At 37.6% G+C, this 26,382-nt stretch overlaps 1 protein-coding gene across 1 annotated transcript in view; it reads right to left on the bottom strand.

The window, feature by feature from the left end:
• The window catches only part of DCAF1 (DDB1 and CUL4 associated factor 1), a 72,167-nt gene extending 46,069 nt beyond the window's left edge, over window positions 1-26,098 (bottom strand). The window contains 6 exon segments of the mRNA XM_044916988.1: window positions 877-1,014; window positions 7,894-8,007; window positions 10,113-10,186; window positions 12,356-12,432; window positions 17,464-17,581; window positions 25,983-26,098. Of these exon segments, the coding sequence (XP_044772923.1) occupies window positions 877-1,014; window positions 7,894-8,007; window positions 10,113-10,186; window positions 12,356-12,432; window positions 17,464-17,573 (513 nt within the window). The 5' untranslated portion in view covers window positions 17,574-17,581; window positions 25,983-26,098.
• Window positions 26,099-26,382: the final 284 nt, after the last annotated feature.

Below are 26,382 nucleotides of genomic sequence, written 5' to 3'. Positions count from 1 at the left end.
ATGAAGTATGTGGAATTTAAGAAACAAAACAGATGATCATAGGGAAAGGGAGGGAAAGGTAAAATAAGATGAAGTCAGAGAGGGAGACAACCCATAAGAGACTCTTAATCATAGGAAACAAAATGAGGGTTCCTGGAGGGAAGAGAGGTGGGGGAACAGGGTAAATGTGTGATGGACATTAAGGGAAAAAAAAAAAAGTGAATTTTACTCTATGTAAATTATACCCCAATAAACCTGACTTTAAAAAAAAAGAAAACATGATGAAGACTTCTCAAACTTGTACCTGTTGTAAACTGTATTGTTAGATACTGCCACCACCTACATAATTACATAATATATTTTTCAAATTCACCACTTTTTCATTTTTTAAGTACTTATTTTTTGAACCAACACTAAAATGTAGGATTATGCTTAGTTTAAAAAAAAAAGAGAGACAAATTATCTGCAATTTACTTTGAACTACATAAAAAAAAAAAGGAATGGTGGATGAATAGAAGGAAAGGTGGATGGATGGGTATACAATTAGTAAAATGTTCACAAACAATTTAAGTGGTATGTAGACAGCTGTTCTCTGTAAAATTCTATTTTGCTATATATTTGAAAATTTTCATAATCCAAATGTTGGGAAAAGAAAGGGAATGGTACTATTCTTTACCTAGTATAAACTATCATGATCCTTGATAAGATGAAAAATGTTGTCAAGTTAAAAAAAGTAAAATCAAAACTTGTGAAAAGTAATCTTGAAATGTCGAAATTATAGCTCTACTGCAGTACAAGGTAATGAATAAGACCTACCTATTTGAGTTCAGGTAGCAAGAAAGAACTTGTGAATACTCTCCCATCTTATACAGAAAGTAATTCTAACATAGTCCTTACCAACTGTGAATTCTCATCCCTATAGTTGGCAGCAATATCTTGATTCTCCATAGCACCTCCTAACAGTCCAGTAGAATACGTCCTCAATGGCTGATCAGCCTCTCGGGCCCATTTGAAAAGATTCTCAACGATTCCCTCCTATAGTAAAGAAATGAAATAGTACAATTCAGCAAAGACCATTTTCATAATTAAAGATATAAACAAAGATTCCAGTCTTGTGAAAAAAAATTTAATGAAATATTTCAGTGTTGCTCATAAGATTAAAAAATGCAAGTAAACTAAGTGTCCAAGTGGCTTAGTTAAAACAGCTGTGCATCTGTGAAAAAGATTCTTATTTAGTCATTAAAATTCAAGCTAAAGATCAATAATCACATAATATAGTCCCACTTGAGATGTTTAAGACCCAAAATGTTCAATAACCAAGTGGGGAGCACTAAAAATTCTATGTCCTTCTTTGAAGTTCACAATGCACAATTAACATTATTAATGAGAAGTCATCCATCAAAAAGTACTTAACTCCACATATCCCAAATTTTTAATTAGTTATTATGAAATATATACAAACATGTAGAGTCCAAAGAAAATGAAAATCACCCATGATCTACCACTGAACTTGACAGAGACCTTCCATGTGTTCCTCCTTGTACCGCCTGTATCCTCTCTCCCCAAACGGTACCTACAGTTACTTAATTTTAACAATTTTCCTGTTAAACTTTTGGTAAATGTTACATGCTTTGAACTGTATAAACCGCATGGTACCATAAGTATTTTTCTGCTACTTATTACTCAACATTATGTTTTTTACATTCACCTATAGTTACATGTATCTGTCACAAACAGCATTCAACATAACCTATAATTTCTCATATCAACACTATACGATCGGGTAATTATTTGCAGAAGGGGAAACCAAGTCACAATAAGGTTAAGTAACATGAGTGGCAGAGCTGGGGTATGATCCCAGGCAGTGTACCTCCAGATGTTCTTCAACTCCATATTTTGCTATTTTGTTGGTTTAAGCAACTACAACTGTTTTTGTGCAAGCATGTCCCTAGGGTGGACATCTAGGATCAGAACTGCTAAACCACAGGATATGTGCATGCTCAACTTTACCAGAGGATACTAGGCTATTTTCCAAAGTGACTGCAACAATTCACATTTCCACCAACAGTGAATAGTCCTTTTTTTCCTACATCTTTGCCAAAACTTGGCCACTGTCACACTTTTTATTTTCCGTAGTCTGGTGGGTATAAAAATAGCATTGCAGGGGCGCCTGGGTGGCTCAGTCGGTCAAGTGTCTGACTCTTGATTTTAGCTCAGGCCACAATCTCAGGGTCATGAGATTGAGCCTCGTGTTGGGCTTCGCACTACACGTGGAGCCTGCTTAAGATTCTCTCTCTCCCTCATTCCCTCCCCCTACCCACCCCCCACTCCCATCCCAGCTCAAGCACTCTCTTAAAAAAAAAAAAAAAAAGGCATTGCATTTAATTTGAATTTCTTCATTAATTAATAAGGTTAGACATATTTTTCATGCCTGCTGACCATTCAGGCTTCCACTTCTATGAAATACACATCTTTTACCAGTGTTTCATGATAAACACAAGTTCTTAATTTTTATGTAATCAAATTTAATATTTTCTTTTAAACTTGGTGCTTTCTGTATCTAAAACTCTTCTCTAGGGTCATGGAGTCATTATCCCATGTATTTCTAAACATTTTAACCTCTTTTCAAAAAAATAACACTCTGAACGGGGCACCTGGGTGGCTCAGGCAGTTAAGCATCTGCCTTCAGCTCAGGTCATGATCCCAGGGTCCTGGGATCAAGCCCCGCATCAGGCTCCCTGCTCAGCGGCAGGCCTGCTTCTCCCTCTCCCGCTCCCTCTGCTTGTGTTCCTGCTCTTGCTATCTCTGTCTCTGTCAAATAAATAAAATCTTTAAAAAAAAACAAAAAAAAAACTGAAAAATACATTTTGAGAAATTTGTTTTAAAATATTTGACATGAAAATATATTTACTATTTTAATTGCCTTTTATTTCCCCTCTCTCCAAACAGTATAAGAACCTTAAAATACTAACTCCAATGAGCTCCTATCTACATGTTACCCAGAATTTTTGTTCCCCCTTTTGTTTATTTGGTCAATACTCTTAGGTTTACAGAGGTACTCTGAAGACATTTTCTACTATTACATGGCCTCTATTGCTGCTGTGGCAGAGTTTGCTCTGTTTGATTATTTGTAGGAATCTTTTTTACTCTGGTTGCTTTTAAGATCTCCTCTGTCTTTGGTATTTCTTTTGGGCTTCCTGAATCTTGACTGGTCATGTCTTTCATTTATTTGTAAAATCCTAGCCTCATCTTCCTGAATATTGCCTTTCCCTTTTCTTTCTATTCTCTCCTCCTAAAACTCCTTTTAGATATACTTTGAACTTTCTAATTCTAATCTCTATATAACAACTTCTTTCCTATTCTTCAGCTCTTATTTCTAGGGGCTTTATTTTTGGTTATCCTATCAGATCTTCCAGTTTGCTAATTTTATCTTTAGCTGTGTCTAAACTTAATAACTCATCTAAAGTTTTTTAAATTCAGTAACTGTAATTTTTATATCCAGTAGTTCTCTGGTTCCTTTCCCAAATGGCCATTTTTTCCCCATAGTCTTGGACTTTTCTTAAGAGTTCTGATTCTTGGGGCGCCTGGGTGGCTCAGTTGGTTAAGTGTCTGCCTTCGGCTCAGGTCATGATCCCAGGGTCCTCGGATCAAGCCTGCTCAGCGGGGAGCCTGCTTCTCCCTCTCCCTTTGCCCCCCACTTGTGCTTGCTCTCTCTCTAGTGCTCTCTCTCTAATAAATAAAATCTTTTAAAAAAAAAGTTCTGATTCTTTTACATCCAATAATTTTGAAGCTTATTAAATCATTCTTAGTGTACAATTCAGTGAGATTAAGCACATTCACAATGTTGCATAACCATCACCACTATATTATTTCCGGAACTTATTATCCCAAACAGAAACTCTGTACCCCCACTTTCAATAATGGATAGAACAACCAAACTGAAGATCAGTATGGAAACAGAAGAGTTGAACACTATAATCCAATTAGACCTAATAGACATATTGAGAACACTCCACCCAACAAGACCAGAATATACATTCTTAAGTACACATGGAACATTTTCCAGAATAGCCCACGTTAGGCAACACCATGGTTAATAAATTAAAAAAGAATAAACTCTTATAAAGAATTTTCTCAGGGCGCCTGGGTAGCTCAGTCAGTTGGGCATCTACCTCTGGCTCAGGTCATGATCCCAGAGTCCCAGGATCTCTGCTCAGCAGAGAGCCTGCTTCTCCCTCTGCCCCTCACCCCACTCGTGCTCTCTCTCTCTCGAATAAATAAAATAAAAAATCTTAAAAAAAAAAAAAAAAAAAATTTCCCAAACAAAATGGAATGAAATGAGAAATCAACAACCCAAGGGAAAATGGACAATTCATATGTGGAAATTAACATAGTTTTAAACAACCAAGGGGTCAAAGAAGAAATCACACAGAAATTAGAAAATTCCTTGCAATGAATGAAAACAAAAACACAACATACCAAAATTTATGCCATGTAGCAAAAGCACTATAAGAGGGAAATTTATAGCTGCAAACACATACCATTAAAAAAGAAGGCTCTCAAACCCTAATAACCTAACTGTATACTTTAAGGAACTAGAAAAAGAGCAAACAAAACCCAAAGCTAGTAGAAGTAAGGAAATAATAAAGATTACAGTGAAGACAAGTAAAACAGCAAATAGGAAAAAAAAAAACAGAAAATGAAACCAAAAGTTGTTTCTTTGAAAAGATCAAGAAAACTGACAAACCTTTAACTAGACCGCCCCCCCCCCCCAAAAAAAAGACTGAAACAGGGGACATTACCGATTTTACAGAAATAAAAAAGATTATAAAACACTATAAACTACTGTACACCAAGAAAATAATTTAGAAAAAATGATAAAATGAACAAATTCCTAGAAACACAACCTACCATAACTAATTCACAAAGAAATACAAAAATTGAATAGACCTATAAGTAGTAAGGAGATTGAATCAGTCATTAAAAACCTCCCAAAACAGAAAAACTCAGAAACAGATGGATTCACTGGTGAATTCTATACCAAACATTTAAAGAAGAATTAATACCAATCTTTCTAATCATATGGTAGAAATTTCAAACATGCACCCAAAAAAGGTCATGCCCAGAGTTTCTCAGAGATTTATCCACCCCTACCCCTTAGCGTGGGGTCAGAAACTGAGAAACCTGTCATCTCCCCAAGGCAGTAAGCAGGTATTTCTCTTTTGCACTGTTTCAATGAAGGTCCTTTGGGAGTACCAGTTTTATGCAGGGGTCAAGATCCCAGTTCCAACTCTTCAGCCAAGGTTTTGTCTCCTGTCCTCAATTACCACTTTGTTTTTACAATTACCTCTTCATTTCTGGCATATAGGAATTTCTAAGAGTTTATTACAGTTTACCCAGAATTCGTATGTGCATGCCACAGGAAAGCTGACAAGTTATCCTAGCTGGTCAATGAGACAGATCTGGGTCTCCTTCCATCTCTCTTAAAACCATTTTTTTCTCTCTTCCTCTGAAAAGCCATATATTCATGGTTTTCTTCCTACCTCTCATGGAATACTGTGAGCACTACATATGATAAAAAAAAAATGCACAGCACAGGGCTGGCACTCAATAAATGGTAGGCATCCACCTAAATGACTTTTTTCATAAAGCACCTATTAACATTTAAAGGAATCTTAATGTTGCAGAGTTAAAATCTGGGAAACGCTCACTTAGAGATTATACTTTGAGACTTCATTCTCTGATTTTATCCCTCCCACCTCCAATAATTTAAGACAACCTCAAAGAGAAAAATGTTAAAGCAATACTCAAAAAATAAGCCCCTAAAGGTCCTGATCTGACTGGATTAAGAGCATACACTGACAAACAACAATATGAAAAACCTAGTACACAAACAGTATTAAAGTACTCAGTTCTGTAACATAATGAAGAAAACTACACAAATAATTGTAAACAAAAATAAAATTTAAAGCTATTTGACTATCTCTGAAAGTACAAATAAGCAACTTTTTAAAATAGTGGCTAGAAGTAATAAAATCAATTTAGTGACTTGCAACCACCTCTAAAATAAAAAGGAAATGAAATAGAAAATATCAGAATGCACTGCACAAAGAATAAGCAATGTTCAAGAAAGTTCTTTTTCATATATATATGTAATGGGTTGCATGTAAAAACATAATATGTTTCACAAAGTTTGAGAAACACTACTCTAAAGCAGTGAGTCTTAACCCTAGCTTCGTGAAACACCAGTAGCCAATCCGTCCAAAAATAATGATTTCCAACTCATTAATTTACAAGCTATAATTAGATGTTTTTTAAAGAAGTAAAATATTGATTCACACCAAAAAATTTGCAGAGGATACTTCTGAAGGATAAAGATCATCATGTAATCCAACAGTAAGGTCTCACAATGTCAAAGAAGTTTGTAATCTGTGTTCTAGGACACTGGATTCAAGGTTATGTTATTTCCTATCTAATTTTCCTATGATTTTCCTTAATAATTCACTTCTCCCAAAAGAAATTAGTTATTAATAAACAAAACTGTTGGGGTGCCTGGGTGGCTCATTCGGTTGGGTGTCTGACTCTCGATTTCAGCTCAGGTCATGAGCTCAGGATTGTGAGATCCGAGCCCTGCATCAGGCTCCATGCCCAGCATGGAGTCTGCTTGGGATTCTCTCTCCTCTCTCCCCTCTCTAAAAAAAAAAAAAGAAAGAAAAAGAAACAAAGCTGTTCTTAAACTGCAGAAAACTTTATTTTTCAAAATATCTCTCAGTGTTTGACATCCAAAGGGTATTCACTTCATTCTAAATATACAACGATGAAACTATAAAGAATCAGAGATGGTTTTCCTATAATGACAACCAGGAAACTTTTACAAAGCAGAGTAAAATCATCTGTAATCTTCTACAAATCTTGCATATACAAATACACTGCTATAAATGCTTCATTTGCCATCCTGGTTTTCAAAAGAATTCATATTAAAATATTTCTGACAGGCATATAGATTTTTTGGTCTCCCAAAATGGTAAACTAACTGGAGATTTTTAAATCTAGTCTATATACAATACTGCAAATTATAGCATTAATTACACAATGTTATTCTCTAAAAGACTTTCTGTGATACAATTCTGTAATAAAATTTTCTTAAATGTTAAATGAAAATCTACTTCCAAATCTTTCATTTGGTTTATATATTTAACTACACTAAGACTTCCAGACTGTTTCAAAAAATTAAATTTTAATATCTTGGGGAAAAAAAAAAGAAAGCCATGTGCAAATTCTTAATGCTGAGAACAAAATACCTTTATTACTTCTAAAAATAGAGCAACTAATTTTTGACGTTTAAAGTACACACACACACACAGTCACTATCAAATTATCATTTTCTGGTCTTCATAATACTTATTCTTATTTGAAATTATCAGTTTATTTGTGTCTGCCTTCCCAAATACATTATGTGAATGTAAGCTCCCATCTTGATGACAAAATATTACCAACACCTAGCATAAAACACAGCACAAAACAAGTCTTCAAATATTAAATAAGTAAATATTAAATACCACCCAAAAGAAAAAAAATTAAAAATTAAAAAATAAATACCACCAAGAGAATGGGCTTCCTCAAGGCAGAAATTCCTTCCTCAGTAAGGAAGACAATTCATCAAGAATAAGAGTTTGAATAAGATCATAAAACCATTCTAAAAACATATGCTCTTAAGATTTTAAGAAATACTATAGCACCCAAGCAGCACGAAAAGTTATCCTTAAATTTTTCTTATTGCTTATCTTGATTTCTTCCATTTTTACAACATACTACTATTGTCATAAAAATCTATAATTATTTTAGCAAAGACAAATCAAACAGATCGACATTCAATTTAAAAATAAAATGATGACTTTTCTTTTTAGTAAATACCTTTTCTTGAAAGACAACAGCAGTTTCCAGCCCTGGCATGATGTCCAGTAGGAGTCTGCAAGCTGCAGTGTTTAAAGGGGGCTCTCGGCTTGTCATCACATATGCGTTCACCAGCTATAAAAAACGGAGGAATACTTTTCATCTGAAATTCAACACAGTCAAATTAATGAAGTCTAATACACCCTTAATATATTCCCATCACTCGCCTCAGGGGTATTAAGAACTAACGATTACTAATTAAACCTTTATAAACAGGATCCTGCTGAGCCACGATGGGATATATTATTTCTTCTGTAGCTTTAAAATCAAATCCCCCCCCCCCAAAAAACAACAAATCAGCAACTACAGAATTAAAGCTTAAAGAGTATCAAGAAGAAATCACTCCCTATTTTTTTTTTTACCCCTATTCTTACATATACTTTTTTAGAAAGATAAAGCAGGACAAGATAACCCCTTCCCATTCTTGACAATGGTTAATGAAAAACTTGAATTTGTAATTATACTATAAATATATTTAATATTATACATAAATTATAAGTATATGTAAATTTATTAATAAAACTTTCATTTTAGCGCTCAAATACTACTGAATCTCCACTACTAACTGACACTGTGTTCTGTGCTGGGTATATATCAGTGAATAAGGCGCAGTCCCACCATCAAAGGGTTCATAATCCAACAGAGGTGACAGCTGGAAAAACAAATATCATTGAGTACAGGATGCTATAGAAGCCTGTAGGAGGCCACACAAACTCCTGCAGAAGAATCAGAGAAGACTTTAGAGGGGAAGGGATTCTAAGCCAGAATGTAAAGGACAAATAGGAGTAGCTAAGGAGGAGTAGGGAGGAGAGAAGAGCCAAAGGGCAAGAACTTAAAATTGAGAGGACAAAGGCCAGAGAGAGATATTGGGTTTGTATTTCAAACTGAGGAATTTAAAATTTATCTTGAGAGCAACAGGAAACCACTAATGGACTGTAAGCAAAGGGTGCCATCACTTTTTGCATTTTAGAAATATTTCTGGGCTGTACAGTGAATAGGTTGAAGGAGAACAAGACAAGATGATAAATCAGTTAAGAGGGATAGCCAAGAGAGAGATGGTAGTGGCTAAACTAAGGTCTGGCAACAAGGGCAGAAAGAAGTGGAGGGATTTGTGAAGGTTAATGGAATGGGAATGATAAGACCTGTAAGTTCACTGCATAAGAGAGCTTGGAAAAATAAAGGATAACTTCTAGCTGGCTAGAAAAGGACATCATTACTGAGCTAGAGAACAAGAGAAAGAGAGTGTAGAGCAAACAATTAGACATGTGGAACTCAAGGTGCCTATGGAGGATATCCAGGTGAAAATATCTAGAAGGCAGCTGGAAATGATCTGAGGTACAGAAAAGATACTAGTGACTGAGAAATAAATTTGGGAGTTAATATAATACACACAATAATAATAGCTAATACTTAGCCCTCATGTACCAGGTTCTGTGCTAAGCACTTTTCATGATTAATTTCAAAGATTACAAAAACATTTTTAAACGTAAGAACTATCATCCCTATCTTATAGATTAAGAAAATAAAGCTTGAGAAAATGAAGGTTGTTAGAGGCTTAAGTTGCCTCAAGATCAAACCATCAGTGAACAGTGAAGCTGCATTTAAACCCCAAACATGGACCCCAAAACCCATGCTTCCAAGCATCATGCACTCTGGCCTCCAAAAAACAAACCTAACAGCTACAACTTACTGAACGATTACTATGTCTCAGGAGCTGTGAACACTAGATGTATTTTCCCTGCTCATTTACTTCTCAACAGCCCAGAGTTAGGGAAGGTATCTTTCTCTCCCTCCACATGCCCAACGCACACACCACAGTGTCGGTGCAGAATCATGCCTCATGTATCACTCTTAGTTTTCTATTCAGAAACCCAAGAAAATGTCTATATTCCCAAGCTTAAAATCATCTTGCCAAAGGGATGAGCACAGATGCCTTGTGAGTCCTTACCAGTATTCAACTCAACGAAGTATACACTGAAAAGAAAACACCTTGGCTACAACCAGGACTTTAGTAAGAAAGAAATCCAGGATGCTTATCTCGTTAAACCAATACCAAAAAAAAAAATCTACCCACTCTATTCCCAATTCTGTCAAGACCGCAGGAGAAAGGTCTTTACAAACAATAAAGGTATAGCATCTGCTAATGATAATCTCTGGAGAAAAGTAAGAAGCAAACCTACTGCATTCATGAAATCATCATTCTTGAAGAGTATTCTCAGCAAGTGGCCCAGCATACACTCTGGATCAGCTCGACCTACCAAAAAGAAGAGGGGAGGAACAAATAAGGAATAAGTAAGTCATCCCAGTCAAGCAAGTAAAACCTCTGGAAAGGCACCTGGGTTGTTACAATAACTATTAAAATGCTGCAAAAATAAAAGGAAACAAAAGATTCTTTTGATGAATTAGATTTCATAAAAAACATGCTCTAAAATTAAAAGTGACAATATAAAAACTTGAGACACTGCTCTCTAACTTTCCCATCTCCCAGCAAATTGCCTACACAGCAATGCTAAATTACATGAAATGTGCACTAGACCCACACCAGCATTGCAGTACACAAGGTCTAAAAAAGAAGCATAAAGGAGACTTAAGAGAAAGAAAAATCCTGATTTCCCAGCCAGATTAATGTAGGAAGCAAAACTTCTTTTGATGGGTGGACTGGAGGAGGTAAGACTCCAAGTCCAAACTCCCTTTCAACTATAATGCCAACAATACCAGAGATGCAGCCTCAAGCCTGTAATGATAGCCGAGGTTGTGGGGGCAGGGCTCAGGAGGGGAATCCCACTAAGCAATCGCTAACTCTAAAGATATGGTAACTTACCTTGGCCATCTTAACTTTCCAGGCCAGGAACCTAGGATCTACTCAATACACAGCCTAAAGGTAAAAGAATTAATGACTGGGAAAATTATTGGTTTTTAAAGCAGATACCATCTATTTTAATTTTCCTTTAAGATCATTAGAGTGGCAAATTTAGTCAAAGGATACAATTCAGGATGAAGAAAAGAGTGAGCTACCGATTCAAAGTTTCTACCAAGCTGTAATTAGTATTCCAAAGTAAATCACAAAAGGAAAAGTTACAGAATGGTATCATAAAAACTAGCTGAGGACCTCGGATTACCTAACTTTGTTTATAAAAGATGAAAACTGACACCTTCTTTTTATTAACAGAAATTATGCCTAATGACAAATACTGCTTAACGTAAGAGGTAGGGAGGAAAAAAGTCTTTAAATTTTCTACTGAAAAGAGGCGTATCATTCTGTCTCTCCCTTCTTCTTCATTACCATTTCATCCCTTCCAAGGCCTTTCTAAGGTCACTAAACATGATCATCTCTCTTTTAATTCTTTTCATAACCCCATACATTAACTTAATTTCTTATTTCACATTCACATTCGTACTTCTTCATGCTCTGACTGCTTTACTGAAGAATTAAATAGGTGAATACTACTCTAAAGTCACAAGTAGGGATGCTAGGACAAAGCAACAGGTATCACATAAATAACTGGACACTCAATCTGAAATGCCTAGCTTACTTAGATTTGAGAACAAAAGTCTAAGAGATAGAAATTAACCCTGTACTGATCAGGTAGGTATACAACATTCTTATTTTTGTAAGTCCCACTCATTCTCATATCTCTCCACATACAATATCTATCTCTTTTTTCCACAAAGGACTGCTTTTGACCTTACACAGAGAAAGTTTATATGCAGCATGGACCCATATATGATTTAAGCTTTGACGACTGGTACTCCACCTTAGAGAAAACATAAAATGGCAAAGTCTCGAGTCTCATATAGCTCTGTATCATACCAAATTCCATGCCAAAGCAGACTGGATTGTCATGGTTCTAATTAGCCCAAAATAAAGCCAAATTAACATGAAATGGCATACTTTAGCTGCTGAAATACTAAAGCAGACATTAAGAAACCTGTTTATTATTCAAGGTTCCAAGTATCAATTTCGTAACTGAAAACAAGGCACTGAATGCATTTTCAACTACATTTCCTCATTAGTAAAAGGATAATTATCCCTTTTTCTCCTTCAAAGAATCCAAGTTCATAACTGTTTCAAACTGTTGTTTGAAAGATGAGGTACAAAGGATAATCTCTTTGGGGTTAAAAGTCAAAAGGGGAGAACATTTTTCCCTTTTTAAGTAACATACCAATGGTGTCAGTAAAGTATACCTACATAATTTAGTTCCTTGAAGTTAGTTATCTTCTATTTGATATGTAAACATTACAAATATTTCAATTTTTTCAGGAATTTATTTTTCCTCACTTCTCCCACCTTGAGCAATATTTTAACAATTAGATGATCTTACAACCTAGCAGGAAAGATGCTATTTCAATTGTAAATTTTCCTATTAAGCTATTTCCTTTTGTTAGAAAATTAGAGTCAGGCTTAAGAGAACACAGGTCTCACCAGGATGTCGGTCATCAAATGGGTCTGGATCTCCCTTACGATATTCTTCAGTTTCTTTTTCAATCAATTCAGACATCCTAGCACAAAGGGAAGACAGGGTCAACTCTAGACAAGCATACTAAAAAAATGTACCACCACCTACAATAGTCAATTCAACAATCAAGGTGTAAAATAGAAGCAAAAAGTTAGAAAAAAGATATTTCCCGATGAACACAGAGATCTAAACAACCATCTCATAAAACAATTTCCACTCCCAAACACATTCTTCTCTCCACTTTCTGGTCTCAAAAAATAGCACTACCATCCCCTCAAGAGCCTAGGAGTCATCGTTAAAACCTTTTCTCCTCATCCCCCACAACAATAATTCTTGTCAGCTCTACCTAACAAAATATTTCCTGACTTCAATCATTTCTTTCAATCTTGACCATTCCTATCCTTGCCCAGAACACCATCAATTGCCTGAACTACTTGCAATAGCCTTTTCCCCAACTTCTTGCTTCAGTGCTTGACACAAAATTCATTCTCCAACTTCCAATGATTTACCACAATAACTTCAATTATACCCAAATACTATCATGGCTTACACCAACCCAGCTTCTGTCTGCATCTCTGACTTCTATTCTCCATTCTCCCTTCATTAAGCTTCAGTCATATGGCTTTCTCTGCTCTCCAAAGAGCCCAAGTTCATAATTGTTTCAGGACCTAAGTGCTATTACTTCAGCCTGTAACATTCTTCCCCCCACCTAAGCTCCCACCCCTACCCCAAGCCACCAATTATCTGCTTTCTCTCACCAAAGATTAGTTTTGCTTATTCTAAAATGTCATACAAATGGAATCATATATACTCTTTTCATAACTGGCTTCTTTAGTTCAGCATATTTTGAGTGATCCATGTTGTTTGTTGCGTGTATCAAGTCTTTTTTTATTGATGCTTTTTGAAACAAGAAAAATCACATTTTGAATACCCTAAGCAAGAATGACATTTTAACCTATTATAATGACAATCAAATACAAGGCTATCATACTCTCCAACCTCTACAATGCTCTGTCCTGACTCAAACTCTCCTATGTTTTATGCCCACAAAATCATACTTCCTATGGTGGTTCAATGGGTTAAGCATCTGCCTTCAGCTCAGGTCATGATCTCAGGGTCCTGGGATCAAGCCCCACATCAGGCTCTCTGCTCAGCAGGGAGTCTGTTTCTCCCTCTCCCTCTCCTTCTGTGCTCTCCCTCTCTCAAATAAAGTCTTTTAAAAAAACAAACAAAAACAAAACGATACTTCCTAGTCTTAAAAGCTAAGCTCCCTGCAAAAGCTCTTGCCTACTCTGGCACATTTTTCCCTATTAAGGCTCAAAAATATTTCTACTTTTCTACCCTTCCCTTTAAACTCTGAAAATTCACTTTGCCACAAAGGGCTACCACACAAAATATGTTTACAATTATACAATGTAATATCTACCAATAACTTCTGTTGAAGTTCTGTTGAAACTAAGCAATATAGCACAGTGGAAGTGAAAAGATTCTGGAGCCAGCTGGCCAGGGTTCAAATCATACTTCTTCCACTGTGTGTGACTCTGGTCAAGTTACTTAACCTTTCTATGCCTCATCTGTAAAATAAATCTTATAGAATTTCCTTGAGGTTTAAGGTAATATATGTTCTCTGCTTAAAATAAAACCTGACATGTGAGAGCTAATTAAGTACTGTTACAATGAAAACTGAGAATCAAAAACAAATAGAAAAACAATTTAAGGTAGATTTGACTGGGACAGGATAGGAAGGAGCCTTCTGGAGGCAGAACTCAAGTTGTTGAACTTGATGTAGGTGATAAGTTTTGCAAGTAAAGAATCCATCAAGCAGAGTACTGTATATATCTCAGTAATATAAACAAACCAACCACAGAACCTCGGTAATGCTCACATAGCTTGGCCCAATGCCAGTTCCTTTTCACAGAATCAAGTCAAAGGCTTAATTATAATAGATAATGTAACAATACAAATAATAAATAAAAGGTCAAAGTTATAAGAAGCCACACACATTTTTCTTAGGAAAACTGTCAAAAAATCATGAAATTTGTGGCCTATAAAAGAATAGGCAAGCCTGAAATTCATTGCTTTTCAAGGAATATACCAAAACACCTACACCTGCAGCCAGTAGAGGTGGGGGGGTTAAGGGAGAGACCATAGACGTGTGAAAGAATTTAGGAAATATTCAGTGAACTAACACCCACAATCTGGATGATAGGAATTGCCCCTTTCTAAAATAAACTATACTTTTAATTCATTTTACTGTCTCTTAACACTTCCTGTCTAACTTTAAAGATCTTTTAAAGATCCTGCTCCATGTAACTTTATTTTCCATTCCTACCTTATATTCACCCTCCACTCAGGTGAGGCCCATTTCCTCACTGCCACAAAAACATGTCCCAGTTCCTTCTCCCCTCAATGCTTTTTTCAGTCACATTTTTCACTTCTCCTAGAAAACCCTGACTCTTTGCTTTTCATCAAGCTATATTCTATCATCTTTCAAGTCCCTATTCCAAAAAACCTTTACCACATCCTGTACTGGATTACCACTCCTAACTGGAGTTAGAAGTTAAAAGCCATAATTTCAAGCTTAGCTTTCCGCCATCTGGCTGTGTTGTTTTTGCAGGTAGCTCCAAGGATGGCTGTCATTTAACAATGTAGCTCTCAGTGATACTTTTAGTGACAAATGAAATTAGGTTCAGGGAAGTATCTGACAGTCCCCACACACAAAAGGTCCTCAAATATTTGTTGAGTGAATAAAAGAAACCAACTCATTCAAGTTCTTTCCATTCTCATAACCCATGCAATATTTAGGAATCATACTGCCCAGTTTAGCACTTCATTATATACTAATTTGTACTACTCTTCATTGTTTCATATCTGTTAGTTGCCTCCCAGACGGTTATCTCCTTGAAGACAGAGCCCCTCTACTTTAGGCTTTACACTACTGAGTATCACAGCACAGTGACAAAGTTGAGGGTCAAATATGATTATGGATGTGAAATAATCTTGAAAATAAAACACTATATTTAGTATATTACTCAATAAATATTTTTTCCAATTAAGTGAACCTACCACTAACATTAACATCCCTATTTATGACTCTATCCTCTCAGTCACACCAATAATCACATTTTAACTGCACAATACTTAGATTCTTTAAATTCACTGTGGCTGCATTTCAAGTATCTTGTGATTAGTAGTTCTTAATCTCCACTGCCTCTACAAATTAAAATCCATGTTCCACCAGTAAGCAATAATCCTGTTTCTAAAAAAAATGTACTTTTTACATGTTCCCCATGTATCAAGAGCAACAAAGCATTTATCCCCACTTAAATTTTCATAAGATCATAAGTTCTCTTTATTCCTCTAGAATACATCATTGCACAAACAAAAGGCCTTTTTCTCTGCTATATCAAAGATTAAATGTTAAAGATCCCCATGTTCCACTGACCACCTCCTTAGAAAAACCATGGGCATCCCTCTCTGGCCTTTATTTTTCACTCTCCTGTTTCACACATGATTCAGGAAAATTATGTCCCACACAGTTGCTATGTACCAGGCATGCACATGTCATTGTCTGTGGAGACACCAATAAAAAGGTATAGTACCTGTCTTTAAAAAAACTTATAATTAAAAAAAAAAAACCTTACAATTTAGTGAAATAACACATGCAAAAAAAAAAAATCATAGTACAATTTGGTTAAGAGTTAAAATGGGGGGAAATTATAATTATACATTTTATATATACATTTGTGTGTGTACATACACACACACACAAATGACTGGAGTATTAAAAAAGAAAAAAAAAAAGGAGTGCCCAAACCTACCTGGGGATGTCAAAGTCAGAGTTTTACAGACCTGATTCTCAAACTGCTTCTCGAAAGGATGAGAGTTTGCCAGGCAGACAGACATACCAAGGAAAGGCATTTCAGGCCAAAGAACAGCAAGCGTAAAGGCACACAGACATTAGAAAATATGGTATTATTCCTTACTGAAGAAGACTAACACTATGAGGCAGAAAAAAGAGGTAGAGGCCAAATCATAAATGGACTCATAGGGGCGCCTGGGTGGCTCAGTCGTTAAGCGTCTGCCTTCAGCTCAGGTCACGATCCCAGGGTCCTGCTTCTCCCTCTTCCACTCCCCCTGCTTGTGTTCCCTCTCTAGCTGTCTCTCTGTCAAATAAATTAATAAAATCTTTAAAAAATAAATAAGTAAATAAAATAAATAAATAAATAAATAAATGGCTTCGTAGGCCACTCTAAAATAGAGTATAGGAAAATATTCTGTAGGAAAAATAGAGCCAGAGAAGAGGTATGATCAAAGGTATGACAATCAGATTTGTGTATAAGAGGACTCTTTCAGCAAAGAGGAGGATATGTTAGAAGATGGTAAACTGGAGATGGAGAGAAAACTCACACTGCCTAAGAGGCCAGTCAAAACATGATCAGTATCTAATAAAGAAAGTGGTAAGGGGGAATGGGGAAGAAGAGAAAGCAGAAATTCTCAGGGCCTGGGGACTAAACTGTGTTAGCATAAGAAGACACTGCACACCAAAGTGGAGAGTACAAAAGCACAAACTGTGAATGAGAAAGGAAGCAGAATGAAGATGATAAGCTCTATTGTAGACATGGTATGTTCAGGTGTCTGCAAATAGCCAGGTAAAGATGTGTACACTAAGCAGCTGAGAAAAAGGTCTGAAATTTTTAAAAAGAGGGATCTGAAGTAGAAATAGTGATTTGAAAGTTAACCTAAAAATAATGTTTTAAATCACGGATAGGAATGAAACTATCTAGGTAGAATATTTAGGGTGAAGAGAAAAAAGAACCACCAACAAAACCCTAAGGGTGAAACACAGACAAGAGAAGAACCTACAAAGGAGAATAAGAACCAACAGCCTGAGAAGTAAGAAAATTTCAAGAAGTAGTGAGATAAAGACTAGTTCTGAAAGAAAAAAATGGATTTAGAATTCACAGTCAAGATGAAAATGTTCCCATACTATCCTCCAATTTTTTCAATTGAATTCTTCAATTTTCAATCCTTTTTTCAAATGAATTTCTAAAAAAAACATAACTGTTCATACCTGGTAAGGATAGGTACCATGTCCTGTCCACTGCCATGTTCCTTTTCCCACTGCTCCAGCAGGGTAGTGAGCTCAGCTTTGGAGTCCACATGTACCGCTACTGTAGTCATGGCTTGGCCTAAGGAATCAAAAATATACGTAAATAACACATGAACACAGGCAAATAAACCTGACATGCTTCCTACAAAAAAGTGAGAAGGGGGGAGAAGAGGGATGAGCAAGCAACAAAAAACTTAACTCCCAGACCCTTCAGATAATTTTATTTGTGGTACAATGGGAAACCCAGCATTGGGAGCCAGGATACTCTTCTTCAAGTCCGTTCACCCCTCCCAACCTTGGTTTGCTCAACTGTCAACTGAGACAAGGAACTGGATCAAAGTCGTGATTCTCACCCTTTCTAGGATCAGGAACCCCTCTAAGAAACAGACAAAAAGCTAGGGTCCCTTTCTCTCCTCAAAACTGCATACACCTGGGGCACCTGGATGGCTCAGTGGGTTAAGCGTCTGACTCTTGGTTTCGGCTCAGGTCATGACCTCCCGGTCATGGGATCAAGCCCCGCACTGATCAGCGAGGAGTCGTCGGCTTTGGATTCTCTCTCCCTCTCCTTCCCCTTCTGCCACTCCCCCCGCCTCTCTAAAAATTATTATAATCTTTTTTTTAAAAATGCATACACCTACATACTACACACACACACAAATCCCTACTCTAGATCTCTGAGGTCCAAAACTTTGAAGCTACCTTTTTTAGTAGAAAATGTGGCAAAAATCACTCCCCAAAATATTCTGCTCTTCTAAGTCTTTGGGGGAAAGTTCTATGAAAGATAAATAATATGTCCCTGTCAATTCTTTTTTTCTTGTAAGAATTTATTTATTTGAGAGAGAGAGCAAGTGTGAGAGAGCACAAGCAGGGGGAGAGGGAGAAGCGGGATCCCCACTGAGCAGGGAGCCTGATGTGGGGCTCCATCCTAGGACCCTGGGATCATGACCTGAGCCGAAGGCAGACATTTAATCGACTGAGCCACCAGGTGCCCCGTCCCTGTCAATTCTTAACAAAAGGCCAAAAACTAAAGTGGATATCATGAAAGTTTAGAAGGAGCATTGTAATTATAAGCCCATTTGTCTTTCATGCTTCCTAATCTCTCTCACAGCTAATTTCCTAGAAGGAGCATGAGAGGCTAGAGACAGAGAAGTTGTTGGGCTGAGTGGTCAGCCCAGGGATACAGAAGGACAGGGAACTGAGACGAGCTTTGCAGGAGCTGCCTGAGAAATCCACATGAGGAAAAGAAGTTTATTTATAAGGGGCTCCAAAAGGGATAAATGAGACCCAAATGTTTAGATGGTTTACAGATCAACTTCTTTGCCAAAGCAGTCTTAGGATCAAAATGTCAGACCTTCCATGTGAAATTTGTACTTTCACAGAAATAGCAACAATTCTATAAAAACAGTCTAACACTAGAAAGAGATTACTGGCTGATCTAGGATTATTATTGACTCTTCTAAAGATACCTACCGTAAGACCAAAGGAAATACTTGTGAAAGATACCACCAACTCTCTAAAATGTAAACACTGTGTTTTAATAAAGTAGAGGCAATTCTAATAGCAAACAGTGATTCATGTCATTGGAGATTATGTGTTCAGTCTTTCTAGCCAGTTAGAAAAGGAAATGCTGCAGGTGTGACTAATACGGACCTCTGACTTTAACAATCCAGGCTGTGCTTTTGACCTCAATCAACTAACCACGCATTTTTTAAAATAACCTTATTTGGAATAATTTTAGATTTACAAGAAAGTTGCAAAGGTATTAGAATTCACATATACCCCTTACCCAGTTCAGCTTCTCCTAATGCCATCATATTATTTTATAGGGGAATAATGTCAAAATTAAGAAACCCAACATTGGTATATTATCATTAACTAAACTCAACTTGTTTCAGATTTCACCAATTTTTCCATCCATGTCCTTTTTCTGTTCCAAGATCTCATCCAGGATACTACACTGCATTTAGGTGTCATGTCTCCTCATGTACTTTGGTCTATGACAGTTTTTGAGTTGTTCCTTGTTTTTCATGACCTTGACAATCCTGAGGAATACTGGGGGGGGGGGGGGGGGGGGGGGATTTCATGATAAAGATCTAGAAACTGTGCAAAGAATTTAACAGCAAAATTAAGCTCCTAAGACACATCCTAAAAGTGTAAGAGAGAGATGGCTTTACTGGTGAACTCTAATAAAATGTTTAAAGAAAATTAACATCAATCCTCAAATTCTTCCACAAAATAGAAGAGGAAGAACACTTCCTAATCTATTCCATGAAGCCAACATTACTCTGATGCCTAAGCCAAATAAAGCCAACACAAGAAAACTACAGACAAATATCTTTTATTAATACACATGCAAAAATCTCAACAAAATACTAGCAAGTTGAATACAGCAGCACATTAACAGAAATATATATCATGACCAAGTGGGATTTATCCTAGAAATGCAAAGGTGGTTTGACATACAAAAATCAACTAATGTAACATATTAATAGGATGACAGAAAAAAAACATGTTCATCTGATTAATATGGAAAAAGCATCTGATAAAATCCATTACCCTTCTGTGGATAAAAAAAAAAAACACTCAAATTGGGAACAGAAGAGAACGTCCTCAACATGGTAGAGGGCATTAAAAAAAAAAAAAACCCACAGCTAACATTATAGTCAATGGTGAGACTGAAAGCTTTCTCCCTAAAATCACAAAAAAAGACAAGGATGCCTGCTTTCACACTTATATTAAACATCACACTAGAGCTCTAGCCAGAGCAATTAGGTAAGAAAAAGAAAGAAAAGGCATCCAAGTTGGAAAAGAGGAAGTAAAACTATCCTTATTCACAGGTGACATGATTCTATACAGAAAGAATCTGCAAAAAACTAGTAGTGCTAATTAACAAATTTTAGCAGTCACAGAGTAGAGATCAACACACAGAAATCAGGTATACTGCTATATGCCAGCAATGAACAATCCAAATATGAAATTAAGAAAACAATTTCACTGGGGCACCTGGCTGGCTCAGTCAGAAGAGCATGCAACTCTTGATCTCAGGGCTGTGAGTTTGAGCCCCACATTGAGTGTAGAAATTACTAAAAATAAATAAAATAAAATGAACTTAAAAAAAAAGTATCATTTATAATAGCACCAAAAATAATAATATATTAAGGAATAAGTTTAACCCCAAAAAGCACAAGACTTATACACTGAAATCTATAATACACTTAGTTCTTAGAGAAGAACTAAATAAATAAATGGAAAGACATCTTATGTTTATGGATTAGAAGACTTAATATTGTTAAGATGGCAATACTCTCTAAAGTGGTCAATAGTCAATACAATCCCTATCAAAATCGTAATGACCTTTTTTTGCAAAAATGGAAACCAAAACTATCTTAAAAAGAACAAAGTTGGAAAATTCACACTTCTGATTTCAAAACTTAGTACAAGGCTACAGTGATCAAAACACTATCCTACTGACGTTAGGATAGGCACATACACCAGTGCAAAAGAAATGAGAGTCCAGAAATAAAATCTCACATTTATGGCTAACTAATTTTCAGTTAAGTGTGCCAGACCATTCAACAGGGAAAGATTTTATTGAAAAGACCAGTGGACTGTTAGTAGAAAGACTAACGGTATTTCAACAAATTCTGCTGAGAAAACTGGATATCCACATGCAAAAGAATAAAGCTGAATCCTTGACTCATACCACATAAAAAAATTAGTTCAAAATGGATAAAGACCTAGATGTAGAAGCTTAAACTATAAAACTCTTAGAGGTAAACATAGGGGTAAATCTTCGTGACCCTGAAACTGGCAAGGGATTTTTACTTGTGACACCAAAAGCATAAGCAACAAAACAACAAACAGATAAATTAGACTTAACCTTTAAAACTTTTGTGCATCAAATGACATTGTCAAGAAAATGAAAAGACAAACCATGAAATGGGAGAAAATATTTGCAAATCATGTATCTGATAAGGATCCTGGATAGGATATATAAAGAACTCCTACAATTCAATAACAACAACAAACCCCAATTTTAAAATGGGCCGAAGGGCGCCTGGGTGGCTCAGTTGGTTAAGCATCTGCCTTTGGCTCAGGTCATGATCCCAGGGTCCTGGGATTGAGTCCCGCATCAGGCTCCCTACTCAGGGGAGAGCTTGCTTCTCCCTCTGCCCCTCCTCCCGGTCATGCTCACTCATGTGCACGCTCTTTCTTTCTCGCAAAAATTAATGAATTAAAATGGGCAGAGATCCTGAATGGGCGCTTCTCCAAAGATCCACAAATGGCTAACAAGTACATGAAAATATGCTCAACATAAGCCATCAGAGAAATGAAAATCAAAACCACAGTGAGATACCACTAACACCTACTAGAATGACTCTAACCAAAAAATCAGAAAATAAGCATTGGCAGGATGTGGAGAAACTGGAATGCACACTGCTAGTGGGAATGTAAAATGGCACAACTACGGAAAACAGTTTGGCCCCTCCTCAAAAAGTTTTAAGAAAAAAGTTAAATATAGAATTACCATATGACCCAGTAATTCCACATCAAGGTATATACCCAAAAGAATTGAAAACAGATATTCAAAGAAATATTTGTACACAAATGTTCAAAGTAGCATACTCGCAATAGCCAAAAGGTGGAAACAATAGCCAAAAGATGTTCATCAAAGGATGAATGGATAAACAAAACATAGTTACATTCATACAATGCACTATTATTCAGCCGCAGAAAGAAATGAAGTACTGATAGATATTAGACCTACTAATGAAAACTGAAAATATGCTAAGTGAAAGAAGCCAGGCACAAAAGGTTATATGTTGTAGGATTCTATTTATGTGAAACATCCAGAATAGATAAATCCATCAGAAAGCTGCCTACTGGTTGCCAGGGGCTTGGGGAAGGGGAAAATATGGAATGATGGAAATTGGGTGATGAAAATGTCTTGGAACTAAAAGAGGTAATGGTTGCACAACATCATTAGTCTACTAAAGGCCAACTGAATTGAACACTCTAAAATGGTTAGTGATCAATCTATAGTATGTGAATTTTACCACAATTTTTTTTTTAAGTGGAAAAAAAGGGGTGCCTAGGTGGCTCAGTCAGCTAAGTGCCCAACTCTTGATCTCAGCTCAGGTCTCGATCTCAGGGTTGTGAGTTCAAACCCCACATTGGGCTCCATGTGCAGTGCGGAGCCTACTTTAAAAAACTAAAACTAAAAATAAAAAAATAAAGGGGCGCCTGGGTGGCTCAGCCAAATAAGCATCTGCCTTCTGCTCAGGGTCCTGGGATCAAGCCCCTCATCAGGCTCCCTTCTCGGTGGGGAGCCTGCTTCTGCTTCTCCCTCTCCCTCTGCCGCTCCCCCTGCTTGTGCTTGCTCTTTCTCTGTCGAATAAATAAATACAATCTTTAAAAAAATAAAAATAGGGGTGCCTGAGTGGCTCAGTCGTTAAGCATCTGCCTTCGGCTCAGATCATGATCCCAGGGTCCTGGGATGGAGCCCCACATCTGGCTCCCTGCTCCACGGGAAGCCTGCTTCTCCCTCTCCCACTCCCCTTGCTTGTGTTCCTTCTCTCGCTGTGTCTCTCCCTGCCAATAAATAAATAAAATCTTAAAAAATAAAAAATAAAAAAATAAAATGGAAAAAAGAAGATCAGGTGGGAATGCCTATTGGTTAACCTAAGTGACCAACATAGTAGAGCACATAAAGCCATAGTTTAAGGCAAACATTACATTTAATAAAGGTCAACTCAAGAGCATTAAAATAACAGAATTTTAGAGTTCAATTTAGAAACATATTCTTTTCAAAACTTGCAATTAAGTATGCTTAAGAATAATTATAACTTTGGAAATGATCACTTGCCCAGGAAAAATATAAACTCAGACTAAAATAATATCGATGATAATTCATTCAATTATCAATGAAAGACGATTAATATAAAATGTTAAAGGTGCAGTCATCTTGTTGTGCACAGACAGCGAAGGTACATTACTCAATTCACCATGTTTTAAAGTGAGCTCTTTAAGTGGTACACAGAATTTATGGCCTATCCAATAATGACACAATAGTTACCAATTACTGAATGTTAATATGAGACAGATATTTGGCTAATTTCTTATGTTATTCTGAATTTTCACAACCACCCTGCCCTTTTTTACAGATGATAGAATGGACTAAGTCCCAAAGACCAATCAATTGGTACTTGGTAGAAAAGGGTTTCAAGCATTCACATGCCAACTCTGCAAATATACCTATGAGATCTTGGTCAAGTTATTTAACTTCTCCAAATCTCGACTGCCTTATCTGTAAAATGGAAATGGTTGTTGTGAGGGTTAAACGGTAATACCGTCCATACAATGAAATAATATAAAGTCCTACAAAAAATATGTGGAACGTCTTTATCCTAAAGGTTGCCTGCCAATATTTAGGGGTGATGTGTCTGCAACTTATTTCCAAATGATTCCACAAAATAAGAAATACCACACCTATAGAGAAAATATAACAAAATATCAATAACCATGAATCTGGATGGATAAACAAGTGTTCGTTTCACTACTCTTTCAACCATTTGAAAATTTCCATAATTAAGAAGTTGAAAAAAATTAAGACGGATTTCCTTTCCTAATTTGAACCAGCTCTCAAATATATGTCAAATGAGAAAAGCAAAGTGTATGTATATGCATGCACCCACTCCTTGAATAAAGTATCTCTGGACGAACACACAAGAAACAGATAATACCTATTACTCTTGTGCAGGTAACAGACTTTCTGAGAAGTAATGGTAGGATAAAGATTTTTCAGGATAGGTTATTAACCCAGCTCTATCATTTTTCCGCTATTTTGTAAACTTAACTGTTTAAATCATAAAATCTGTCCTCCCCAAATACACAATATTTAATGGCCTATTCGGCAGAAACTACACCAAAGCCTAAAATCAAGTCCATGTTAAGGACAGATCTCATAAGGTTAAAATCGGGAAACAAATGTCTTAAAGCATTCTTCCTTATTGGGGGAAAAAAAAAAAAGCGGGGGGAGGGGGAGAAATCCAAGTTTGGAGCTTCAAGTAAAATTTACCCAATAATTAATATGACATATAAGATCATACAGAACAATTTTCTATTAGCGTCCATGACATGACAAAAAAATAATGAAACTGATATAAGCCCAATTGCATTCACTTCAAACTCTTGTGGTTCATTCTACCAGATTCCTCCCCTATTAAACTTAATAACTGTACAACAGGTAGAACAGTAAAACACTGTGCTCAACTACTCAAGAGATTTTGAACATAAAATGATTTCCTCTATGTTCTCCACTTTCTGTACCTATTATATCCTTAACATCCAAAATATATCACCACTCAAAAATAGATAATACTGCTATATACAAAAATCTTGACAGATCAAGCAAAAAAATACCGAATCAATTCCTAAAGAGCCTACATATAGAAGCTTATATAAACCTTAAAGGTAAACTCCAATACACTGGAAAAGAAAATTACAGGACGACACTGCCAATGAACCCCTCATTCTGTACATTAAAGCGTGTAGAACAGGAAGATGATGCTAATAATTAAACGTGTATACTAATTAAAAGGCTTAACTGAGAAGGCAGAGTAAAAAAAAACTGAGGACAGTATGACGTATGCAAAGACGATTCATTTGGGACTCAAAAAGAACCATTACACACTCCAAAATTATTCATCAACAAATGCGAAACCCAAGCGCTGACACTTGGGTAAGAGGAAGTGAGACGGAAATCGTCCAGGAAGCCAAGAGTTAAGCAAATGCCTGTCACCCCAGTTGAAAACGACTAGAACCCCCGGAAACAGGTTCCCGGGAAGCTTGGCGGGCACTCAGGTTTGGTTCCACGCTGCAAGACCCACACACCTCTCTCTCCACCCCTCCCCTCCACCAGGGGGTGGGAGGAGTGCCCGGAAAGCTCCGCCCCCCTCGCCCGGTCAGAAAGCCGGACGGGTGCAAAGGGAGGTGGCACGAGGCCGAGGGAGGGGAGAGCCCGCCCAGGTGACTGGAGCTGGAGGCGGAGACACAGCCTGGGAAGGGGGCCGCCGTACGGCAGGGAAGATGGAGCCCCCCAGCCCGTACGGAACGGAAAATGGAAAGACTGGAAGGAAAAAGGTTGACGAGGGGAATGAGAGGCACCCCTCCTCCAGGCAGCGGCAAGCACATCCCTGCCCCCCAATCCGGGCGGAAGAGTTACTCTCGGGAAGCTTCTTTTGCGGACTGGAAGAAGAACGCGGAGGCCCCGCCCCCGAGCCAAGAATCTGGAGGAGGAAAAGTCCTGTCAGGCCCCGGACCCAGCCTCCCCGCCGGCCCGGCCCGCCCCCTCCCCGCCGGCGGCCCAGGCAGGTGCCGCCCCTCCCCCAGTCCGGCGCCCACTCTCCCTCCCGCCCGGCCACGCGCCCTGTCTTCTCTCGGCCTTCCCAGAGAGCCGTCTCCCTCCTTTCCCCACTCACCTTCCCGGGCGGCTCGGCCGCTCCCCCCTGACCCCGCCAGCGGCCACAGTTCACACACACCGCCTCAGGTCCCGCACTCACTCTCCCTCACTCACACACAGCGCGACCACAGATCCAGAGCGGCCCACATATTATGCGTCACTCGCGTGCTACGTGCCCCGCGCGCGCGAGCGCGCGCGCGTCCCGACTTGGCGCGAGGCTCGCTGGCAGGGGGCGGGAGGAGAAATCGAAGAGCCGCGGGGCCGCCTGGGAAATGAAGTTCAGCTTGTAGGGGCGGGGCCTACCAGTCTTGATTGGTGCTTGAGCACTTACTCCCCGCGCATTGACTTCTGGGCTTTATAGTTTTTCTGCATTGACGCGAACCGCTGTGTACTCATTGGCAGCTTCGGAAGGCGGAAGC

This window comes from Neomonachus schauinslandi, chromosome 1, assembly GCF_002201575.2.
Source record: "Neomonachus schauinslandi chromosome 1, ASM220157v2, whole genome shotgun sequence".
In the NCBI taxonomy this organism is placed as follows: Eukaryota; Metazoa; Chordata; class Mammalia; order Carnivora; family Phocidae; genus Neomonachus; species Neomonachus schauinslandi.
Note: the sequence above shows the minus strand (reverse complement) of the source record. Positions and strands in the feature narration are given on the sequence as shown.